Here is a 19750-nt window from a genome sequence, read left to right as displayed (position 1 = left end):
ATCCAGTTTTGCTGCTTCCTCTATTGTATGTTCTAGAAAGGGGGTAAGAGGTTTTTGTCTGCTCAGAGATATTGAGAAAAATTCTAAACCTATTGAATCCAGTGGTTGGCTCTGGTCTAAGGCAGAACCACAGTAGGTCTAATCAGCGTGTGGGGAGATATGAGTGGGGCTCCCCTAGTCTGTCCCTCCCTCAGGCTCCCAGCCTGAATGCAGACACTGCCTCACACCATATACAAAGACACAGCATGGTCATCCCAAGCCTGGCAGGCTATCCTCAGTCAAGTAAGTACGGCAAGGGGCAGCCAGGGCTGAACTGACCTCTAGAACCTAGAGAAGGGCCTGCTGGCCCTGCCACGTTGCTCCTAAGGCAGGAAGAGTGTCTGTAGCACCTGTTGAGAAATCAGGAGCCTCTAACCAAGCACACAAAAAGTAGGTCACAGGGAAGCACAAAATTCCTCAGAATACCAGGTGGCCACTGTCTGCATTGAGATCAAAGAAGGCCTCTGGCCTGGTTAAGGGCCTCAGTGAAGAAAAGCGGCATTAAGCACCAGGCCCTCCCCACCAGCCCTTGAAAGACCCAAGGCAGGAAGAACTGAAAGAAGGTTTTGGGCACTGACTAGATGAGGGAGGACAAGGGCTTTGACTAGGACTGTGGCCACAGGGATGGAAAGGAGAGGCCAGATTCATGCGACAGTGGGGAGGTAGAGGTGGCAGGGCTTAGTCTATGGAATGGGTGCTAAGGGGAGAGAGGAGGATGACCCAGGCCACTGGCTGGAGTCTCTGATGGTGAATGGTGGTACAGCCTCTGTAGTAGGAACCATGGGGGGGCATCATGGCTGCCCACCCACATCTCCCCCAGGAGAAGCCATAGGCCCTCTGGGGACAGCAGTGTTGACAGACAGAGCCATGAGGAGAATGAAGTCAGAGACACTGGGCCATGACTGCTGTTAGGACAAGCAGAGGGTCTGAGGTGGAGAGGAGCTGAGATAGCCATCAGCTTTCTTTCGGGGATGGGCAGGCCCATGGATTGCATCAGACCCTGAGGAGCTAAGGCTGTCCTGGCCAAGGAGATGGCAGTGGGGCAGGCCATGGGGACAGTGGTACACAGTGCAGGGTGGGGTAGGAGGCAATGCTGATCACTGAGTGGCAGAAGCTCCAAAGTTCAGGAAGGCCAGGCCAAGCAGCTAACGAGAGGCTTAGATCAGAATCTGGATACCTCAGCCAAAGTCTGCACATGACTGAAACGCTTCTGTTTGGGCTGAATCAGCATTTCCTGTGGCCTGGCTCAGGGGCCACTGAAGGGAGCTGTCAGGAATGTTTATGCTTCTAGACAGGGACAGTTTTCCCCTCTCCTCTGTGCACAACCTCCTTAATGAGGGAAAGGAGGCTGGGAGGTCTCTTGGGGACAAGGTTCCTCCAGGCTGGCCAGCTCAGCAGTCCAACAGGGCTCATGGTCCCTCAGCATCAGGTGCCCCACCCAACAGCAGTGAGTAGTCTCTGGGCAAAGCAGTCAGCAGAACACTGAGTCTGATGAACTCTTGATGCTTCCCATCCAGCCACTCAGGTCAGCTGCCCCCCAGTGAGCCTCTGAACCTAGAGCTTGGGGAAGTGGCAGAGTGGGGCCTGGAGGGCCATACGGGCACCACACAAGGAGGTCATCTGTCTTGCTTAGGGCTGCCCTTCCCTAAGGCATATTGGAAAGTATGGCCTGTGGTGGTCAAAACAGTCCTTGTTGTACTAGGAGGTTTCCATGGTGGCTCCCATGGGTGCCTGACCCAAGACAGATCAGGACAAGGTGCCACAGAGGTCACAGCGATACATACTCACCTTTCTTGTCCCATTCTGGGCCAGTGGTGGTCTGCACTTCACACCCCCTGCTCTATTGTTGCCCGTGCATGGCTCAGCCAGGGAGTCCAAAGGGCTCATGTGGCTGCCTGTGTGCAGGAGGCAGGGGTCTTGGCTCAACCATCTCCTGACATAATACATCTGGGAAACACATCCACCTGCCAGGATGATCCAAACTCAAATCTCAAGGACACTCTTGGGAAGAGAATACACCCAGGGTGCCCACGGCAGCCACGGTGGGATTCATATGGGTAGCCCTGGGCAAGTGGGTGAGGGTGGGTGTTAGAGCAACCTCCAGGCCCATGTTGGCCAAGTTCTGCCAGGGTAGCTCCATACCCTCTGAGACTCCAGGCTGAGCTCCAAGCTTCCGGAAAACACTGGGCCTCCTGCTCCCTTCTGGCCAGCTCTGTACAATGTCTAGTGCCCTTTGCTGGAACCAGGAGTGCAGAGACTAGTCCCCAACCTTGGCTCTCCCTCAAACTTTCCCATGGGTAAGACGAACACCTCTAAGCATCTCCACAAGCAAGCACAAGGGGAGCCCAGACCTGACAGGGGAAAATATATGGACCAGAGGCTGTGGCTTTGAGAGGTAGATTTCAATACCATGACCTTGGAAGACAGAATCCAGGGTGAATACCACCCGGCTGGGCCGGGGCCTGGGCAGTAGGACATGGCCTGTCCCGCTCTAAGAACTGTGAGAATGCTTCCACCCCGCCCTGGGCATGGGGCACAGTGGGCAACACAGGCCTCGGCCCCACAGCCCTTCACTTCCCCTCCCCTGTAGTCACCCCTGCCCCAAGCGTCACAGAGTGAGGGCAGGGTGGTACCTCAGGTTCTTCCTACTTCAGCAGGGGAGGTTGGTGTCTTTCACTGGGGCATGCCCATGGTAACTAAAAGTAGGGAGGCCAGTTCGGGGCCTCCTGAGCCTGGCTCCCTCTGGGACCAGCCTCAGGGCACTGGTAGTCAGATAGAGGCAGCAAGCACCACTACCCCACCCCTCACTGTGCCAGTTCTTTCTCCAAGTGGAAGGACTGGGGCTGTGCCCACCAATGTCCTGGCAATACCTAGCTCTAAGGCAGGGTCATAAAAGGGAGAGCAGTCCCTCTGCAGTGTTAACTGTCTGGGCAGCCCTACGCCCGACACAGACCCAGATCTCCACAGCCTTTCCTGGCTCCCATGCCCCCAATTTCCCCAGGCCCTGGCCTCTTACCAAGGCCCAGGGAACATGCTTAGTCCAGCTTACCTCCACCAGGTGGGGTGTCGGGTTGAAGCCACACAGATTGCACACCTGGAGCTTGCAGGTAGTACAGGTGTTATAGTTGGCTGGGGCCTTGCTGCCCACATTGAGCTCAGCTTGGCACAGTGGGCAGGTGGCCCTTTCCTTCGGCATGGTCTTTGGCTTGGCAGCAGCCTTGGACACTGCCTGGTGTTCTGCTTTGCCGTGCTTTGGACTGGTTGTTCCCCCAGTTCTCGCCAGGGCTCCAGGCCCTGATCCAGGAGCTGTTCTAGCCCCAGGCTCAGTTTTGGCCCCAGGTACTGGCCCAGGCCTGGTCCCTGAGCCTGGAGGTCTTGAACCAGCCTCCTTGCTGGCATCGCTTAAGATGATCTTGGGTTGCCCCTTGCTGGGAGAAGGCTGGCCCTGGGAGTCAGCCTCAGGCTGCACAGACATGAGGGTGCTTGCCTGGGTCAGCAGCGATGCACCGAGGCCAAAGAGCTTCCCAGTGAGCCCCTCCTGTGTCTGTTCAGCAGCACCAGACCCAGAGGGCACTGCAGTGGCACTTTTGGCCGGGGCCTCTCCTGCAGGCGGCCTGGGCTCAGCTGTGGAAGGCTTGATGGGGAGAGAGGGCTGAGGAGACACCCTCCCTACCTCTAGAGGGGCAGCTGCTGGGGCAGTCCCCGGCACTGAGGTCGCCCTGGCCGGCTCAGCCTGGCGGGGGCTGGGCTGTGGTCCTCCTTGGCCCCTGGATCTCTCTGGCTCCCCCTTCCCCAGGGGCTGCTTGGCTGGGGAGTGGGCAGGAGACAGAGCTGGGGAGTGCAGCTGCTGCTGGCTCTTGGAGCGAGGCGCAGTGGTCATGTCCATTCCCAGAGCCCTCTGCATCTGACAGTTCAGACAGAGCCACTCCTTCACCTGAGGAGAAAAGCACCGTGGTCAGCAGGGTGGCCAGGATTTGGCTGTGCCCATAGCCCAGGCCAGCGCAGGACCACGGCAGCTAGAGCCGGCTTCTAGCACAGGCAGGAGCACCAAGCTCTGCTCTGGTGTTTCTAGGCTGCCAGGGAGAAAGAAGTAAAAGGGGCTGAAAAGGGCAGATGATACTGCCCTGCTCTCTAGGAGTTGCCAGGTATTGTGCAGAGTAGAGGCAGCCACACACCTGGCCTCGCTCCCAACTACCAACCCATCTGCCCAGGCCCTCCTGCTCCAGCGTTCTCCCCAACAGCCCACTGGCTGCTCCTCAGCATGCCCCAGATCCGTGTACGTCATTCCATCTCCAAGTCCTGCTTCACACAATCAACACTCTCATCCTCCTGCTTGGATGACCCCAATAGCCTCCAACTGATCACTTTCCTTCCCCTCCTGCCCCCTTGAGGCCATTTCCAAATAGTAGCCAGCGTAATCTTTTCAAATAAAAGTCAGGAGGCAAAGTGTGGCTGGGTTTTGCAAGGACCTGAATGAGAACTTCATGGAATCAAGGGCCCCAAACATGGCCCTAGCACAATATGCAATAGGTATTCAATAAAATTTTCGCAGAAAGAATAAATAAGTGAGCAGTAATAGGCGGGAGAGGAAAGCGTAGAGAATAAAGAGAAACCATGATTCCTGGAGAAGCGTACAGTCTCGATGTGGAGATAAGATATATACGAAAAAAACTTGAGGGCAAAATGAGAGCAAAGTAATGTAAGATGAGTGACTGATGTAAGCAGAATGATACAAGGTTTTTTTTTTCCTTAATGAAGACAGATTTTTAAACAAAGTGGGATAATATGTGCCTCCAGAACAACCAAGACACATGTTGCTGTTCGTGTGATAGCCACATCACTTTATCACTGGCCCCTCTCTGGATAAAGTAGGCACAGGACTCAAGCCAGGCCACTCACTGATTGCAGCTAGTGGTTCAGGGACAGGCCTGTGACCACGCAAACGGCCAACTGAAGCCCTTCCATGTGATTTGGTAAATGAACAATAGAAGAGGGAGTTTCTTCATTTTGGACTGCCAGTCAGAAGGATGTAGCCTTGGAGTGGTCAGTGGCCGCCTTTCCCAACATGCAGAGAGATGCTAAAAATGAAGTCCGTAGATGGCTGGAAGTGATGCCAAGAAAGGGAGAAAGGAGGAGATCTGATGACTTCATTTAATTCCCTGGATTCAGCCATGCCTTGAGTCTACTCTTTGGACTTCCAGTTACATGAGCCAATAATTTTTCTTTTTTTTGGTCCAAAAACACCCACATGTAAAACAGGGCACATCACTTACAGGCTCAAACCTCTCTAGTGGCTTCCAATCGCACTTACCATGGGAGCTCTTTACCACGGCCCAGGAGGCCCCATGATCTACCCCAAGCTGCCTCTTTCTGGCCTCCTTCCCTGCCACCTCTCCTTGGCTCCCTTGACCCAGACATACTGGGCCTCCTGTTTGGCCAAGTGGTCCTCTGAGCTTATTTTTACATTAGAACCTTTGTACTCACTATTTCTTCTGCCCCAAACACTCTGTGCAGCTTGTTGTGTAGGTCTTAGCTCAGGTATCACTTCCCTAGTAGGACCTCCCTGGCACAGTCTAAAATACACCCCCTTTTCCCACCAGGTCCTCTGTATAAAATTACCTAGCTTATTTTCTTCAGTGTATATTCTATCCCAAACTATCTATTAATTTACTTTTGTGTCTCCTGTCTCCCCATTCAGCCTGTGAGCCGGCTGACAGGGTGTTCTCAGGACTAGCACAGGGGTACAGAGCAGGGCTCAACCCAGAGAGGTTTGCTTGTGGAATTAGTCCTGACAACTTATTAATATGGGGCACAGCTCCCATGAGGCTGAAGCCACAGGACTGTGCGTGAATGAGGCAGAGTCCTCCTGCATGGCCACAGTTAAGGTTGGGGGCCAAGGCTGCTCCCCTGCCTGTGGTTGCCAGAGGCTCCGAATGCACCATGACGCCCCAGTCACCACAGAAAGGTCTAATCTCTGTCCCTAGGGCAGGAGACCCATTCTGTCTACCCTCGGCGGAGTCTCCAGCCCTGCTCTCTGCCTTGAGACCACACAGTAGCACTGCTGCTATGCATGACTTGTCAACTGGGAAGCTTGGACTTGGCTGTCTTGCCCCAGAAGCCCAGAGGCAGCATCCTTGGAGCTGGACGGCTACTGCCCTTTGGTGAGCGAGCACCCACTTGTGTCAGGCACCACAGAGGGCATGCTCACAGGTGTCCTCTCATTTTTTCCTAATGGTAAAGAAAATCAAAGTCTGTGATGGTTTTGTGACAGGCTCTTGGGGTTACTCAACTAGGAAGCGGTGCTGCCAGCAGGATCAGCCCTTACAGCCCTGCCTAACCCCTGTTCCACAGGCTGGGCAGCCTGGAGCCTAGTGCCCTCTGCTGAGATCTAGGGCTTGGGGTCCCTGCATTCCTGTACCTTTTAAAGGCCACTCAGCTTCATGTAGTCCAAGTTACAGGTCTGGCAGTCACCCCTATAAAACACTAGCAGAACCCCCAAAGACCAAGGCCACTTCTAGAACCCCTAAGGACTGTGGTGCCAAGGCACTGAGATGTGAAGCCATCCCCCCAGCTGGGAACTTTTAACTCATCCTGGTGCTTTTTTAGACCCAAGGCTGCTTTGTCTACATTTGGGCAGAGAGAGCCACAAAGGCAAACAATTTCTGTCCCTGACAACCAGCCAAAAGACCCTTTTAAAAAGGTCATTCTTAGGGGGAGGGGGGCTTACTTCCATCAAAGTTGAAGTTTCCGTGGGCAAGCCATTTCTGCTTATCCTGAGAGGGACCCTGGGAAGGGCCTGCCCCCTTAGAAGGAGGCCCAGCCTCTGGTTGAGAGGAAGCTACAGACTCAGTTCTTGCAGTAAGTGCCAGGCCCACACCCAAGCATGTCCTGAGGTAGGACTTACTGAGAAGAGGTATCTGGTGGTAAGACTTCTTATCCTAGGACTTCAGGGTGACCCTCCCTTGGGTTCTAGACATGACCAGACAAAGGCATGTGCTAAAACTCCTGCACTCAGCACCAGAACCTTCCCTTCCCCAGTCCTTACACATCACAGGCTATGTCACAGGCGACTCACCTAAAATAGAACCTCTCCAAGAAACGCTGAAACACCCCTTAGTGACTCATCGCCCAGATGGGTGCAGCTATTTCTATCCAGCCTCTTCCAGACGATGATGAAGAGCCTTGACCATATCCCTCTACCCCCGCCCCGCTCAGGTCCAGGCAGATGGGCCCAGCACGCCAGGCCTCCTAAGGAGGACACAGGCTGAGAAGCTCCCCGGCCCCAGCAAGCCTTCCCTCTCTGGATCCCCAGGAGATTGCTGAGAAGGGCCCATCCTCAGCCTCTGCCTCCCTACTCCAAGATCATCCACCTGTGCTGCGGGATGGGGGTTACACACTAGGCAGGCAGAGAAATGGCTGTGCACCCCTGGCCCACCTGCCCACCTAGGCTTGGTATCCATGCCAAGCCTGTGACAGACTCCCCTGGCCCTGGGACCAGCAGTAGCTAGAGCCTTTCTCAGCCACACACAGTGATGCCTCTTTGCCAGGGGAATTGGCTCAGAAGGCCCCCTGTGGCTCCTTGGCACCCTCCCAGCCAGCTGCCCACCAGAGTCAGGGGGAACAGCTTTCTACCAATGTGACAGAAAACCTCTATTAGAGTCCTGCTGACCAATACCTTCATGAGTCTGACCTGGCATATGGCCAGGAGATGTGTGGGCCACCAGCCACAGGTATGTCCCCAGGAGGCATAGGTGGGCTCCCCCAAGACAGACAGCTCTGCGAGACACTAGCTTTTGTCAAGCTGACCCTTCTTGCCAGCAAGGAAACCCATTTCAGAAGGCTGGCGGGGCCTCCATGGATGGCTATGCACCCCAGCCCAGTGGGCACTAGGCAGCAATAAAGGTGGGAAGGCTCACTGTGGTACACAGGGCCAAGAGGTAGACTGGGCGTGGGGGAAGCAGAAGCTTCCCGTAGGAAGCCACTGCCCATTCTGCCAGGAGACTACAGGGGATACAGAAAGGCAGGGCCTTATGGGCTCTGTGGCTTTGAAGTGACTTTCTCCCCCACAAGAGCCTTTCCCAGCTGCTCCTTACATGAACTGTTCAGGGAACAGAATGGCAGCTAAAGGGGCACTACCCACCTAGGATCCAGAGGTCTGGGAACCAGTCTAGGGGCTCTGTGAACCACAACTTGAATGAGCAGCCATGGCCTGTCTGCAGTGGCCACTCCTTGATGCTTCCTTCACTGGGCCTGGGGGCAGGAAGGGGAGTGGGCGAAGTTCTAGGAGGGGCTTCTACATCTTCTCTGCAGGGTCACTGACAGCACTGAGATCTATGAACCTCCATCTCGCCTCAGAGGGTACGACCCAGCCCTGCTTGCCATATCTGGCCTCAAAGGATGCTTCCCAGTGAGTCTGTTCCTGCTCTCAGGGTGAAGCCTGACTCATATCACCTCATGGCTGCTGGGCAGCTCTGAGGGCCCCCCGCAGTAACAGGTTCTCTTCCTCCTCCCCCAGGAAGAGGGAGAGGTGCAGACATCACTTAGCCTTCCTTCCGGTCGAGAGCAGCGGCAGCTTGCCTCTGAGCCCCGCCTCTCCCCCCAGAATGCAGGCATTCAGTGTGTCAGATCACTCTGCACTGACATCATGCCTGATGGCGCATTCATGCTTTCCATTTTGGTACAAGTGGAAACATCACAGAACGAGCTTATAAAGGCACCCTGCCTGTTCTGCCAAATCCAGAGGTTCCTCAGAGGGCCCCACTGGGCACCCTGACTTCAAGCCTTTCCGGGCTGTGTGTCACTGGCCAGGTCTCTCTAGGAGGCACATACCCTAGTATGGACCCTAGACCACAAGGACAGGCGGGTAGAAGGGAGGCAGGGCTGGCCTGGGCTTTCACTTGCCTCACAGCACTGGACACATCACCTGCCCGATCTAGCGCCCGGCTCCCCCAGCTCCACTGACTCTCAGCTGGCTGAACTCGGGCTTAGGGAGCATACACCACAGGGTTCCATGGGGCAAGAACACCTTGACCCAGAGCTGGGCCAGCCAGGTGTGGCCTACAAGGAGGTCGATGTGAATCTCACCAGGCCAGGACCCTGAGGGAGACCCCGGGGACCTGCCCAGCATCTGAGACCAGGACTTGGGAAGGGGAGGCTGAACATACTCACTGCTTGGTCTGAAAGGCTTCACTGGTCTAGAGCTCCATGAGAGGGAAACTATCCATCCTCTTGCTGATCCTTGGGCACATCTGCCTCTCCACTTCCCACTGTCCCTCAACTCCCCCTGTACTGCTCTGGATAGCCTCCCCTCCCTCCCAGTCCTGTCCTCTGTGCCCTGTGAAACCCCCAGTTCATGACCCGTCAACTCCCGTACACACTATCTTTCACACACTCCTCTTGGTCCCCAGCTACCCTCTCCAGGAGAAGCTACACTCTCTGGACCTCACGACGTGGCTGTGCCACCCCTCTTAAAAATCCCTGGAACCCTTGGAGCACAGCCCTTGTCTTCCCCATCCTTCCTCCCACTACCTGTCTGCCTCCTAGCCTCCATCTTGGCTGCTGCTGTCTTTGACTCCTTCATCCTGGCCTCTTGTGCTCAAAACTCCTTGATTCTTGTCTCCCAGGCTTCCATTGAACTGACTCACACCATCACTGCAGGAGACCTGTATCCTCTATGGGGCTGACCTGCCCAACAACTCCATCCCTCAGCCTTACTCTCAACCTCACCCCAAACTGCACCTTCTTCAAAATTGCTCCTGTACCCATCCTCCTCTAGCTTTCCAGGTGTGGCAGCCCTTAGGTCTTATGGAGACCTCCGACCCGCTGAGCCTCTGCTTTTGGGTCATCCATGAGCTCCTCTGCCTTCACATCCTTTCCTACCCAGCTGTGTCTATGGTCTGTCACTCCAGTTCCACTCTGCTAAATGTCTGGGCTCCCTTGACATGTGTCTGTTTCATCCCTGGACTCAACTCAACTGAGCCCTGGTGGCACAGTGGTTAATCTAGCATACCTCCACCCAAACAGCTGAGTAGGCACCAGGCATGTGGGCTCCACGATATATTGACTTATGCTTGCCAATCTCTTCTGGACCCCCACAGCTACCTGGTTAATTCATTTCATCTCTCCAGGGAGCTTCTCTCCGCAATGGCTGGTCCACTTTCTCTTGTCCCCCTCCACTTCCCTGCCTCTGGCTTAGCTGATGGCCCTGCTTCCTATTTGTTAAAGAGTAACCAAATTAGAGGATGAGTCCTCCAAACTGAATATCTGGGGCCTCGCTCCTTCAATCACACTCCACCTCTCATATCCTTGGGATATGGGCACCCCCTCCTCTCAGATCTCAAACAGGTACTGTTGTCTCCCTCTCCTGTCTACACACCTCCTTAGCTAGTCTGTGCTCTCTTCTCTTCTCAGCCAAGGTTCTCAAAAGAGTTGTTCACATGGATGAGCCTCAAGACCACTGTGCTGAGTGAAAGAAGCCTTATACAAAAGAGTGCACTCTATATGACCCCATTTATATGAAATTCTAGAAGAGGCAAACTTTATCTGTAGTTGATAAAAGTCACAGCAGTGGGTGTCTCTGATTCAGGGACGAGGATGGATAGGGATGGGGCCTTCAGGGACTTTCTGAGATGATCGGGATATTCTCTATGTTGATAGAGGGGCTTGTGTGACACAGGTGCATGCTTTTGTCAAAGCTCATGGAATGGCACACTTAAGCTTTGGACATTTCATTATATGTAAATTTTGCCTTAAAAAAAACCTTAAATACTGAACTCTAGTTAATTATATGGAGCCCTGGTATCACAGTGGTTAAGACCTCTGCTGCTAACCAAAAGGTCAGCAGTTCGAATCCTACAGCTGCTCCTTGGAAACCCTAAGGAAACCCTACTCTGTCCTATAGGGTCCCTGTGAGTCAGAATCGACTCGATGGTAATGGGTTTGGTTTTTTGGTTTTTAGTTAATGATATACTTGTTTAAGAGTTTAGTGGGAAGTATAACAATGTCTCCAAAGTACTTTGAAATTCAACAGAAAGATTGATGGATAGATGGACAGACAGAGAGATGAATGAACAGAGGGAAGGATGGATATATGATAAAGCCAGGAGAGTTGTATGTTAATTGTGAATTTAGCTGGTAGATCTGTGTTTCCTGCACAAATCTTCCAACTTTTCTGTAGGCTTAAAATTTTTCATAATTAAATGTTGGGGAAAAAAGTTGTCCACCCACCTGGTTGTACTGTTGTTCCACCCCAGAGAAGCACTGAGAGCTCCTCTAACAGGTTCTCCCACCCCCGCCCCAGGACACTCTCTTGTCCTGGACTTGCTGGCCCTCCACTTGCTGGCCTTTCTCCTCTTCTTGGCTTGCCCTTTCCAGCTTTACTGAGTTCTTCTTCTGAGTGTTTGGAAACCCAGATACTGACTCCGTCTCCTCTCTGTCTGTACCTCTTCCTAGGGCATTCTTATGGATTGAATTGTGTCCCCCCAAAATATGCATTGGAACCCTAACCCCTATACCTGTGAAATAAGGAGCACTGGTGGCTCAGTGGTTAAAGAGATCAGCTGCTAACTGAAAGTTCAGTGGTTCAAACCCACCAGCTTATCTGTGGGAGAAAGATGTGGCAGTCTACTTCCATAAAGATTTACAGCCTTCGAAACTCCATGGGGCAGTTTTACACTGTACTACTGGGTTGCTATGAGTCAGAATCAACTCGAAGACAATGGGTTTGGTTTTTGGTTATACCTGTAGATGTAATCCAGTTTGGGAAAAGGGTTTTCTTTATGTTAATGTAATGAGTCCATATTAGTGTAGGGTGTGTCCTAAACCTTCTGAGTGATATAAAGAGTGGCATAGACAAAGACACATGCAAGCACAAACACTGACTTAAGATGACAGATGCAGAAGAATCTAGAGGCCCAGGAACTCCATTGACTGTCAGCTACTAGAGGTAGAAATAAACAAGGTAGGATGTCCCATTAGTCACATGCGTAATTCAGGCTTCTAGACTCCTAAACTGTAAGAAATTAAAAAAAAATTTTTTTAAAGCCATCCACTTGTGGTATTTCTATTACAGTAGCACTAAGAAACTAAGATAGGCCCCTTGTTGTTATTAGGTGCTGTCCAGTCAGTTCTGACTCATGTACAACAGAATGAAACACTGCCCAGTCCTGCGCCCTCCTCACAGTCATTGCTATGTTTGAGCCCACTGTTGCAGCCACTGTGTCAATCCATCTCATTGAGGGTATTCCTATTTTTCACTGACCCTCTATTCTACCACGCATGATGTCCTTCTTTAGGGAGTGGGTCCCTTGTGAAAACATGTCCGAAGTACATGAGACAAAGTCTCGCCATCCTTTTTTTTTTTTTTTTGAATTTATCTACTTCTTTATGGTGCTTTAAGTGAAAGTTTCTAGCTGCTCTCCTCCTGAGACAGCACATTCTTCCTCTCCACCCTGTATTCCCCGTGTCCGTTCAACCAGCTCCTGTCCTCCTCTTCCTTCTCATCTTGTCTCCAGACAGGAGTTGCCCATGTAGTCTCATGTGTTTACTTGAGCCAAGAGGCTCACTTCTCACCAGTATTATCATCTATCTTATAGTCCAGTCCAATCCCTGTCTGGAGAGTTGGCTTCGGGAATGGTTCCGATCTTGGGCTAACAAAGGGTCCAGGGACCATGACCTCCAGGGTCCCTCCAGTCTCAGTCACCATCCTCATTTCTAATGAGCATTCTCTGGCTGTACTTCTTCTAAGGCAGACTTGTTTGTTCTTCTGGCAGTCCATGGTACAGTCAATATTTTTTTTGCCAACACCATAATTCAAAGGCATCAATTCTTCTTCTGTCTTCCTTATTCACTGTCCAGCTTTTGCATGCATTTGAGGTGACTGAAAAGACCATGGGCTTCAAAGTGACATCTTTGCTTTGTAACACTTTAAAGAGGTCTTTTGCTGCAGATTTGCCCAATACAATATACAATTTGATTTTTTTGACTGCTGGTTCCATGGGCATTGATTGTGGATCCAAGTAAAATAAAATCCTTGGCAACATCAATATTTTCTCCATTTATCATGATGCTGCTTATTGGCCCAGTTGTGAGAATTTCTGTTTTCTTTATGTTGAGGTGCAATCCGTAATGAAGACTATAGTCTTTGACCTTCATCAGTAAGTGCTTCAAGTCCTCTTTGCTTCCAGTAAGCAAGGTTGTGTCATTTGTATATCACAGGTTGTTAGTAAGTCTTCCTCCAATAATGATGCTGTGTTCTTCATGTAGTCGTTTCTCAGATTACCTGCTCAGCATACGGACTGAATAAGTATGGTAAAAGGATACAACCCTGACGTGCACCTTTCCTGATTTTAAACCATGCAGTATCCCCTTGTTCTTTTCGAACAACTGCCTCTTGGTCTACATACAGGTTTCCCATGAGCACAATTAACTGTTCTGGAATTCCCATTCTTTGCAATGTTATCCATAATAATCCACACACAGTTGAATGCCTTTGCACAGTCAACGAAACACAGGTAAACATCTCTTTCGTATTCTCTGCTTTCAGGCTTTCAGCTAAGATCCATCTGACATTGGCAATGATATCCCTTCTGAATTCCACATCCTCTTCTGAATCTGGTTTGAATTTCTGGCAGTTCCCTGTTGGCGTACTCCTGCAACTGTTTTTTTTTTTAATTATCTTCAGCAAAATTTTACGTGTGTGTGATATTAATGATATTGTTCAACAATTTCTACATTCTGTTGGATCACCTTTCTTTGGAATGGGCACAGTCAGTTTTCCAGATAGCTGTCTTCCAAATTTCTTGGCATAGATGAGTGAGTGCTTCCAGTGTTGCATCCGTTTGTTGAAACATCTCAATTGATATTCTGTCAATTTCTGGAGCCTTGTTTTTTGCCAATGCCTTCAGCACACCTTGGACTTCTTCCTTCAATACCATTGGTTCTTGGTCATATGCTATCTCCTGAAGTGGTCGAACGTTGACCAACTCTTTTCGGTACAGTGACTCTGTGTACTTCTTCCATCTTCTTTTGATGCTTCCTGCATTGTTTAGTATTTTCCCCATAGAATCCTGCAGTATTGCAACTTAAGGCTTGAACTTTTCTCCAGTTCTTTCAGCTTGAGAACTGCTGAGCACATTCTTCCCTTTTGGTTTCCTAACTCCAGGTCCTTGCACATTTTATTGTAATACTTCACTTTGTCTTCTTGAGCTGCCCTTTGAAATCTTCTTTTCAGCTCTATTTTTTTTCATTATTCCATTCGCTTTAGCTACTGGATGTTCAAGAGCAAGTTTCAGAGTCTCTACTGACATCCATTTTGGTCTTTTATTTCTTTCCTGTCTTTTTAACGACCTTTTGCTGTCTTCAAACCAAAAAGTCGGTGGTTCAAAACCACCAGTGGCTCTGCAGGAGGAAGATGTGCAGTCTGCTTCCACAGAAATTTACAACCTTGGAAACCCTGTGAGGTCCCTAGGAGTTGGAACTGACTCGATGGCAGTGGGTTTGGGTTTTGAGTTTGCTTTCTTCATGTATGATATCCTTGAAAGCATCCTGCAACTCATCCGGTCTTCAGTCATTAGTGTTCAATGCATCAAATCTATTCTTGAGATAGTCTCTAAATTCAGGTGGGATATACTCAAGATAGTACTTTGGCTCTTGTGGACTTGTTTTAATTTTCTTCAGCTTCACCTTGAACTTACATATGAGCAATTGATGGTTTGTTCCGCAGTCAGCCCCTGGTCTTGTTCTGACTGATGATATCGAGCTTGTCCATCATCTTTTTCCACAGACACAGTCAATTTCATTCCTCTGTATTCCAGCTGGCAAGGTCCATGTCTATAGTCACCGTTTATGTTGCTGAAAAAAGGTATTTGCAATGAATAAGTCATTGGTCTTGCAAAATCGTATCATTCGATCCCTGGCATCATTTGTACCACCAAGGCCATATTTTCCAACCATTGATCCTTCTTCTGTTTCCAACTTGCATTCTAATCACCAGTAATTATTAATGCATCTTGATTGCATGCTTGATCAATTTCAGACTGCAGAAGTTGATAAAAATCTTCAATTTCTTTATCTTCGGCATTAGTAGTTGGTGGGTAAATTTGAGTAACAGCCATATTAACTGGTCTTCCTTGTAGGGGTATGGATATTATCCTATCACTGACAGCACTGTACTTCCACATAGATCTCAAAATGTTCTTTTTGACAATGAAGGTGATGTCATTTCTCCTCAATTTGTCATTTCTGGCATAGACTGTCTGATTCAAAATGGCCAATACCAATGCATTTTAGCTCACTAATGCCTAGGATAGCAATCTTTATGCATTCCATTTTATTTTTGACAACTTCCAATTTTCCTAGACTCATACTTCATACAGTCAATGTTCAGATTAATGGATGTTTGCAGTTGTTTCTTCTCATTTTGAGTGGTGCCACATTAGTAAATGAAGGTTCCAAAAGCTTTACTCCATACCTGTCATCAAGGTTGACTCTACTTTGAGAAGGCAGCTCTTCCCCAGGCATATTTTGAGTGCCTTCCAACCTGAGTCGCTCATCTTCCGGCACAATATCAGACAATGTTCTGCTGCTATTCATAAGGTTTTCACTGGCCAACTTTTTCAGAAGTAGATTTCCAGGTCCTTCTTCCTAGTCTATTTTAGTCTGGAAGCTCTGCTGAAACCTGTCCATCATGGGTAACCCTGCTGGTATTTGAAATACCAGTGATACAGCTTCCAGCATCAAAGCAACACATAAGCCATCACAGTATGACTAACAGACGAGTGGTGGAAGACAGGCCCCCGTATATGTCAGTATATGCTTGCGAATCCTTGATGCAGATCTCCAGTCCAGACCTGTCTGTTGTGTGCCAGGGTTTTAGATTCGTCAGCCTATTGAACTCTACCACTTGGATGTCTCACAGGTACCTTCAACTTGACATGGCTCAAACAAAGAGATTCTCCATCTCTATCCCTTATCCTCATGTCCAACCCTTTTCCAAAACCTGTATGTTTAGCCTCCAAAATACACCAGGAATGTATTTCGGCTCCCCACTGCCTTCACTGCCATCCCAGCCCTGGCATGTTAGGCTCCTGGCCCTCACCCCTGCCCTCTATGAGCTGTTTTCCACACAGCAGTCAGAAGGATGTTTTGTTTTTTACTGAAAAAAAAAAAAAAAGTTGGAGTTGGCCATTTCAACCATTTTTGTGCACAATTCAATAACACTAATTATGTTTACCATGTTGTACAATGATCCAGAAGGGTGTTTTTAAATGCACATCTGACCTCACTGCCACCTTCCAAAACCCTTGACACTACATCTAGAGACCCAATCCAGCCCAGCTGGATCTCCATGCCTCTGGTCCTGATTTATGGCACCCCAGCAGCCATGGCCCTGGCTTGCTCCCTGCCCTTCACATGAAACAAGCATGTTCCTCAGGTCTACTTTGCCTCCACCTGCCTCCTGTTCAGCTCCTGTCTAACATCCTGCTGCCTAATATCCCCTCTTCAGAGAAGCTCCTGAGAGTCCTATCACAGAATCACACCAAGCCCCCAGGCTTTCTCCTCAACCCTGGCTCCAGGTGTGGCTGTGTATTTGTTTATATGGTCATTAGTTGGAGGGCTGCCTCCTCCACTGGCCCAGAGGCTCCACAGGGGCTAAGTGTCACATCTGCTTCAGCTCTGCCAGGCTCTCCAGGGTCCAGGGCAGTTCCTGGCTATCACAAAGATTCAAAAGCATTTGTAGAGGGAGGGAAGGATGGGAAGGAGGGAGAGTGGCCACCCTCTGACCAAGTAGATACCAGTAAGCCTGTCTAGACCAAAGAAGGGCTAAATGAATAGTTGCTGTTGTTAGGTGCCATCAACTCGATTTTTAACTCATAGTGACCCCATGTGACAGAGAACTGCCCCATAGGATTTCTCAACCTGTAATCTTTACACTTTTTTTAATCTTTACAGAAGTGGATCGCCAGGTCTTTCTCTCACAGAGCTGCTGGATGGGTTCAAACCATTAACCTCTCAGTTAACAGCCAAGTCCTTAACTTTTGCACCACCAGGGTCCTTAATGAATAGTAGAAACAGCAAAAGCAACTGGTTACTCTAACGAGCTTTCCTTTTTCTCTGCCTCCTTCTGCTTCTGGCTTTCTCCATCACCTCCCTTTTCTGCCTTCTCTCGTCTTATGCCTTCTTCCCCTTCTCCCCACCCCCACTTTATTTCTCTTTTTCTCTATCTTCCATTTTTATTCCATTTTCTTTTCATTCTTTTTCCTTCGCCCTCATGTATAGAAGCAAGTGTTTTAGGAACCAAATTCCATATTTTCTGCCCGAATTAATTTTACATTCAGTTCTTAGATAACTTTATAGCCAAAAGAGTTTCGTGCCGGATGGCTCCTGCTATGAAGCAGCCTCCACTCCAACAAGGCTGCCCTTCTGCACCTGGCCCCAGTGGCTCCAGCCTCCACACTATTGTGGTCCCAGCAAAGAGGCCAAAGGTCCTGTCGCTGAGAAGTGTGGCTGGCAGCAGGGTTGGCTGCCCCAGGACTAACTGAAGCTTGGGGGACATTTTCTTATTGATGCAGGGATTGCTTGGGTCAAGGTGGCTACTGGAAGGCAAACTGCCCAAAGACTAGACATATGGTGGGAGGGAGAAAGGCCTGCCACCTAGAGATCCACTTCCATTTTGTTTGGGGGTAGGGAGGGGCGGCTGGGCACATGTACAGACACGTCCTCCTGGGCCCAGCAGGGAGGACACCTTTATCTCTCCTCAGCCTGCCAGTGGTCCTATGTCCTTCAAACACCTGCTCCTCACTCCTCTGTAGCCCAGGCAGCAGTATGGCCAGGAAGGAGCACAGGGTGGGGGTGAGGCTGGCAACAACTGTGGAGGAATTCATGCTGCACTCACGGCACCATCCCCGGGCCATCTGGCGCCCCCGCCCTTGCAGGAAAGGAGTGGGATGCAGGCAGTAGAGGAAAGGCTCAGAGCCACTGTATCGTCTCCCTCTCTTTTCCACACCACCCACCCTGGGTAACTTCCTAGGCCCAAGGCTTCCCACTGTGGCGGGGGGGGGGGGTGGGCGGCAGGGAGAGGTACAGTGGGTTAAGGAGTTTAGTTTGGTCTTAGCAAAGGCCAGACCTTGGAATAGGTGAGGGAAGACGACACTCACTCTCTGTAGTCTTCTTAAAGCGGTTTGTAAGTGATTCTGACTAGAGCAAGGTAGGTGGAAGCAGGCTAGGGGTGGGGTGGCAGCCCCTGCCATTCCCCATCTGGGTGAAGGGTGGGCCTTCCAGCTACAGTCTGCAGCCTTACTTCAGGTGGTGCTCTGGGAGGCCTCTGGGATCTGACTTGGGAGCACAGGCATATAGTCAGCCCTCCCTCTACACAGCACTCACTCCTGTGATGCCATTCCCAGGGTAAGGGCAGATTCAATCTGGAGGAGCCATTCCCAGGGTAAGGGCAGATTCAGTCTGGAGGAGCCATTCCCAGGGTAAGGGCAGATTCAATCTGGAGGAGCTCCACGTCAGAATATGCTGCTACGGCTGCTCTGAGTGGGCAGACACTGACTGTGCCTGCCCCAGGCCACTGCTCATACTCTCCAGCAGCTTACTCCTATCCCCCATGTCCACCTTAACCTTGGACTTCCCACCCTCCGCCCAGCTGGCTTATGGCCACGCCTTGTCTCCTACCCTCAGCTAGCAGCATAGAAGCCTGACAGGGCAACAAGATCCTCCCTTCCTGGTGGAGAAAGGGGTGGCAGGCCTGAATGTAAGGCACTGAAGATTGGAGGGGGCAGTTAACAGGCCTGAGCAGGCATGGGGCATCAGCAAAGCCACTGAGGCCAATCTCTGTACTCCTGTTTCTTCAGAGAAATTTGAGGTTCAGGAGGTTTAAGATATTTGTTGAAGAAGCCACATCCAAAGAGAGGAGAGGAAAACCATCTTCCTGCCTTCATGCTATCACTGGGCACTAAATGGGCTTAAATGTCAACAGCCCAGAGCCACCACACCTCTGGCCTCCTGGTGTCAGTGCATCCTCACAGGGAGGGTCTCTTTTGGGTGGTAGGAAATGTTTGGACCTCAAAAGGAAACCCCCAGTCCTTTACTGTGGTTTCAAACATGTTAAATTATTCACCTGCCCTGAGCTACCAGGAATGGGCAACTCCAAGAAGAAAACGATCTCTACCACGAAGAGTGGCTGGAACAGCCCTGTCTGCTCAGAGCCATCCTCAGCCTGAACAAAAACGGGCTGTGGATGGGAAGGTGAGGCTGGGAGTTGCTGGTAGGAAAACTGGAGGCCTAGCCACTGCTTCTGGGTTTGCTGCCTCAGAATGACCCAAAATAAAGCAAGACTTTCCAAAATTTACTCTCCTCATCTGCAAACAGGGAGTCCTCCTTCCCCAATCTCCATCTAGTCTCTGTGCTCCGGGCTATTAGGTACCCAGCAAAGTACATGGGAGGACAGCCTCCTCTCTCTACAGCCTTGAGAGCTGGCCAACCTGGGCCTGGGCAGAACAGCAAGCACCATGTCTGTGTGAGTGCTGCACCCATCTGGCAGCCCTGAGGCTGGCAGGAGAAGCTCGGGCCCTGGCCCACCAGCCAGAAAAGCAGTGATTCCAGATCTCAGACACTGCTTCTGGCCAAATGGGGCTGACTGTTCTACTTGTGTGTGTGATTCTTATCTCCAGGTTAGTCTTCTGTTTTGCAGGACCTAGCTAAAGGAATA

The 19750-nt window shown here is 50.6% G+C and overlaps 1 protein-coding gene across 1 annotated transcript in view; it reads right to left on the bottom strand.

Annotated features, from left to right (window-relative positions):
* Window positions 1–19750, bottom strand: part of BSN (bassoon presynaptic cytomatrix protein) — a 101827-nt gene that overhangs the window by 24307 nt on the left and 57770 nt on the right. Inside the window, exon 3 of the mRNA XM_049862740.1 lies at window positions 3089–3973. Within this exon, the coding sequence (XP_049718697.1) occupies window positions 3089–3973 (885 nt within the window). The remainder of the gene's footprint in view (window positions 1–3088; window positions 3974–19750) is intronic.

Source organism: Elephas maximus, chromosome 20 (genome assembly GCF_024166365.1).
Source record: "Elephas maximus indicus isolate mEleMax1 chromosome 20, mEleMax1 primary haplotype, whole genome shotgun sequence".
In the NCBI taxonomy this organism is placed as follows: Eukaryota; Metazoa; Chordata; class Mammalia; order Proboscidea; family Elephantidae; genus Elephas; species Elephas maximus.
Note: the sequence above shows the minus strand (reverse complement) of the source record. Positions and strands in the feature narration are given on the sequence as shown.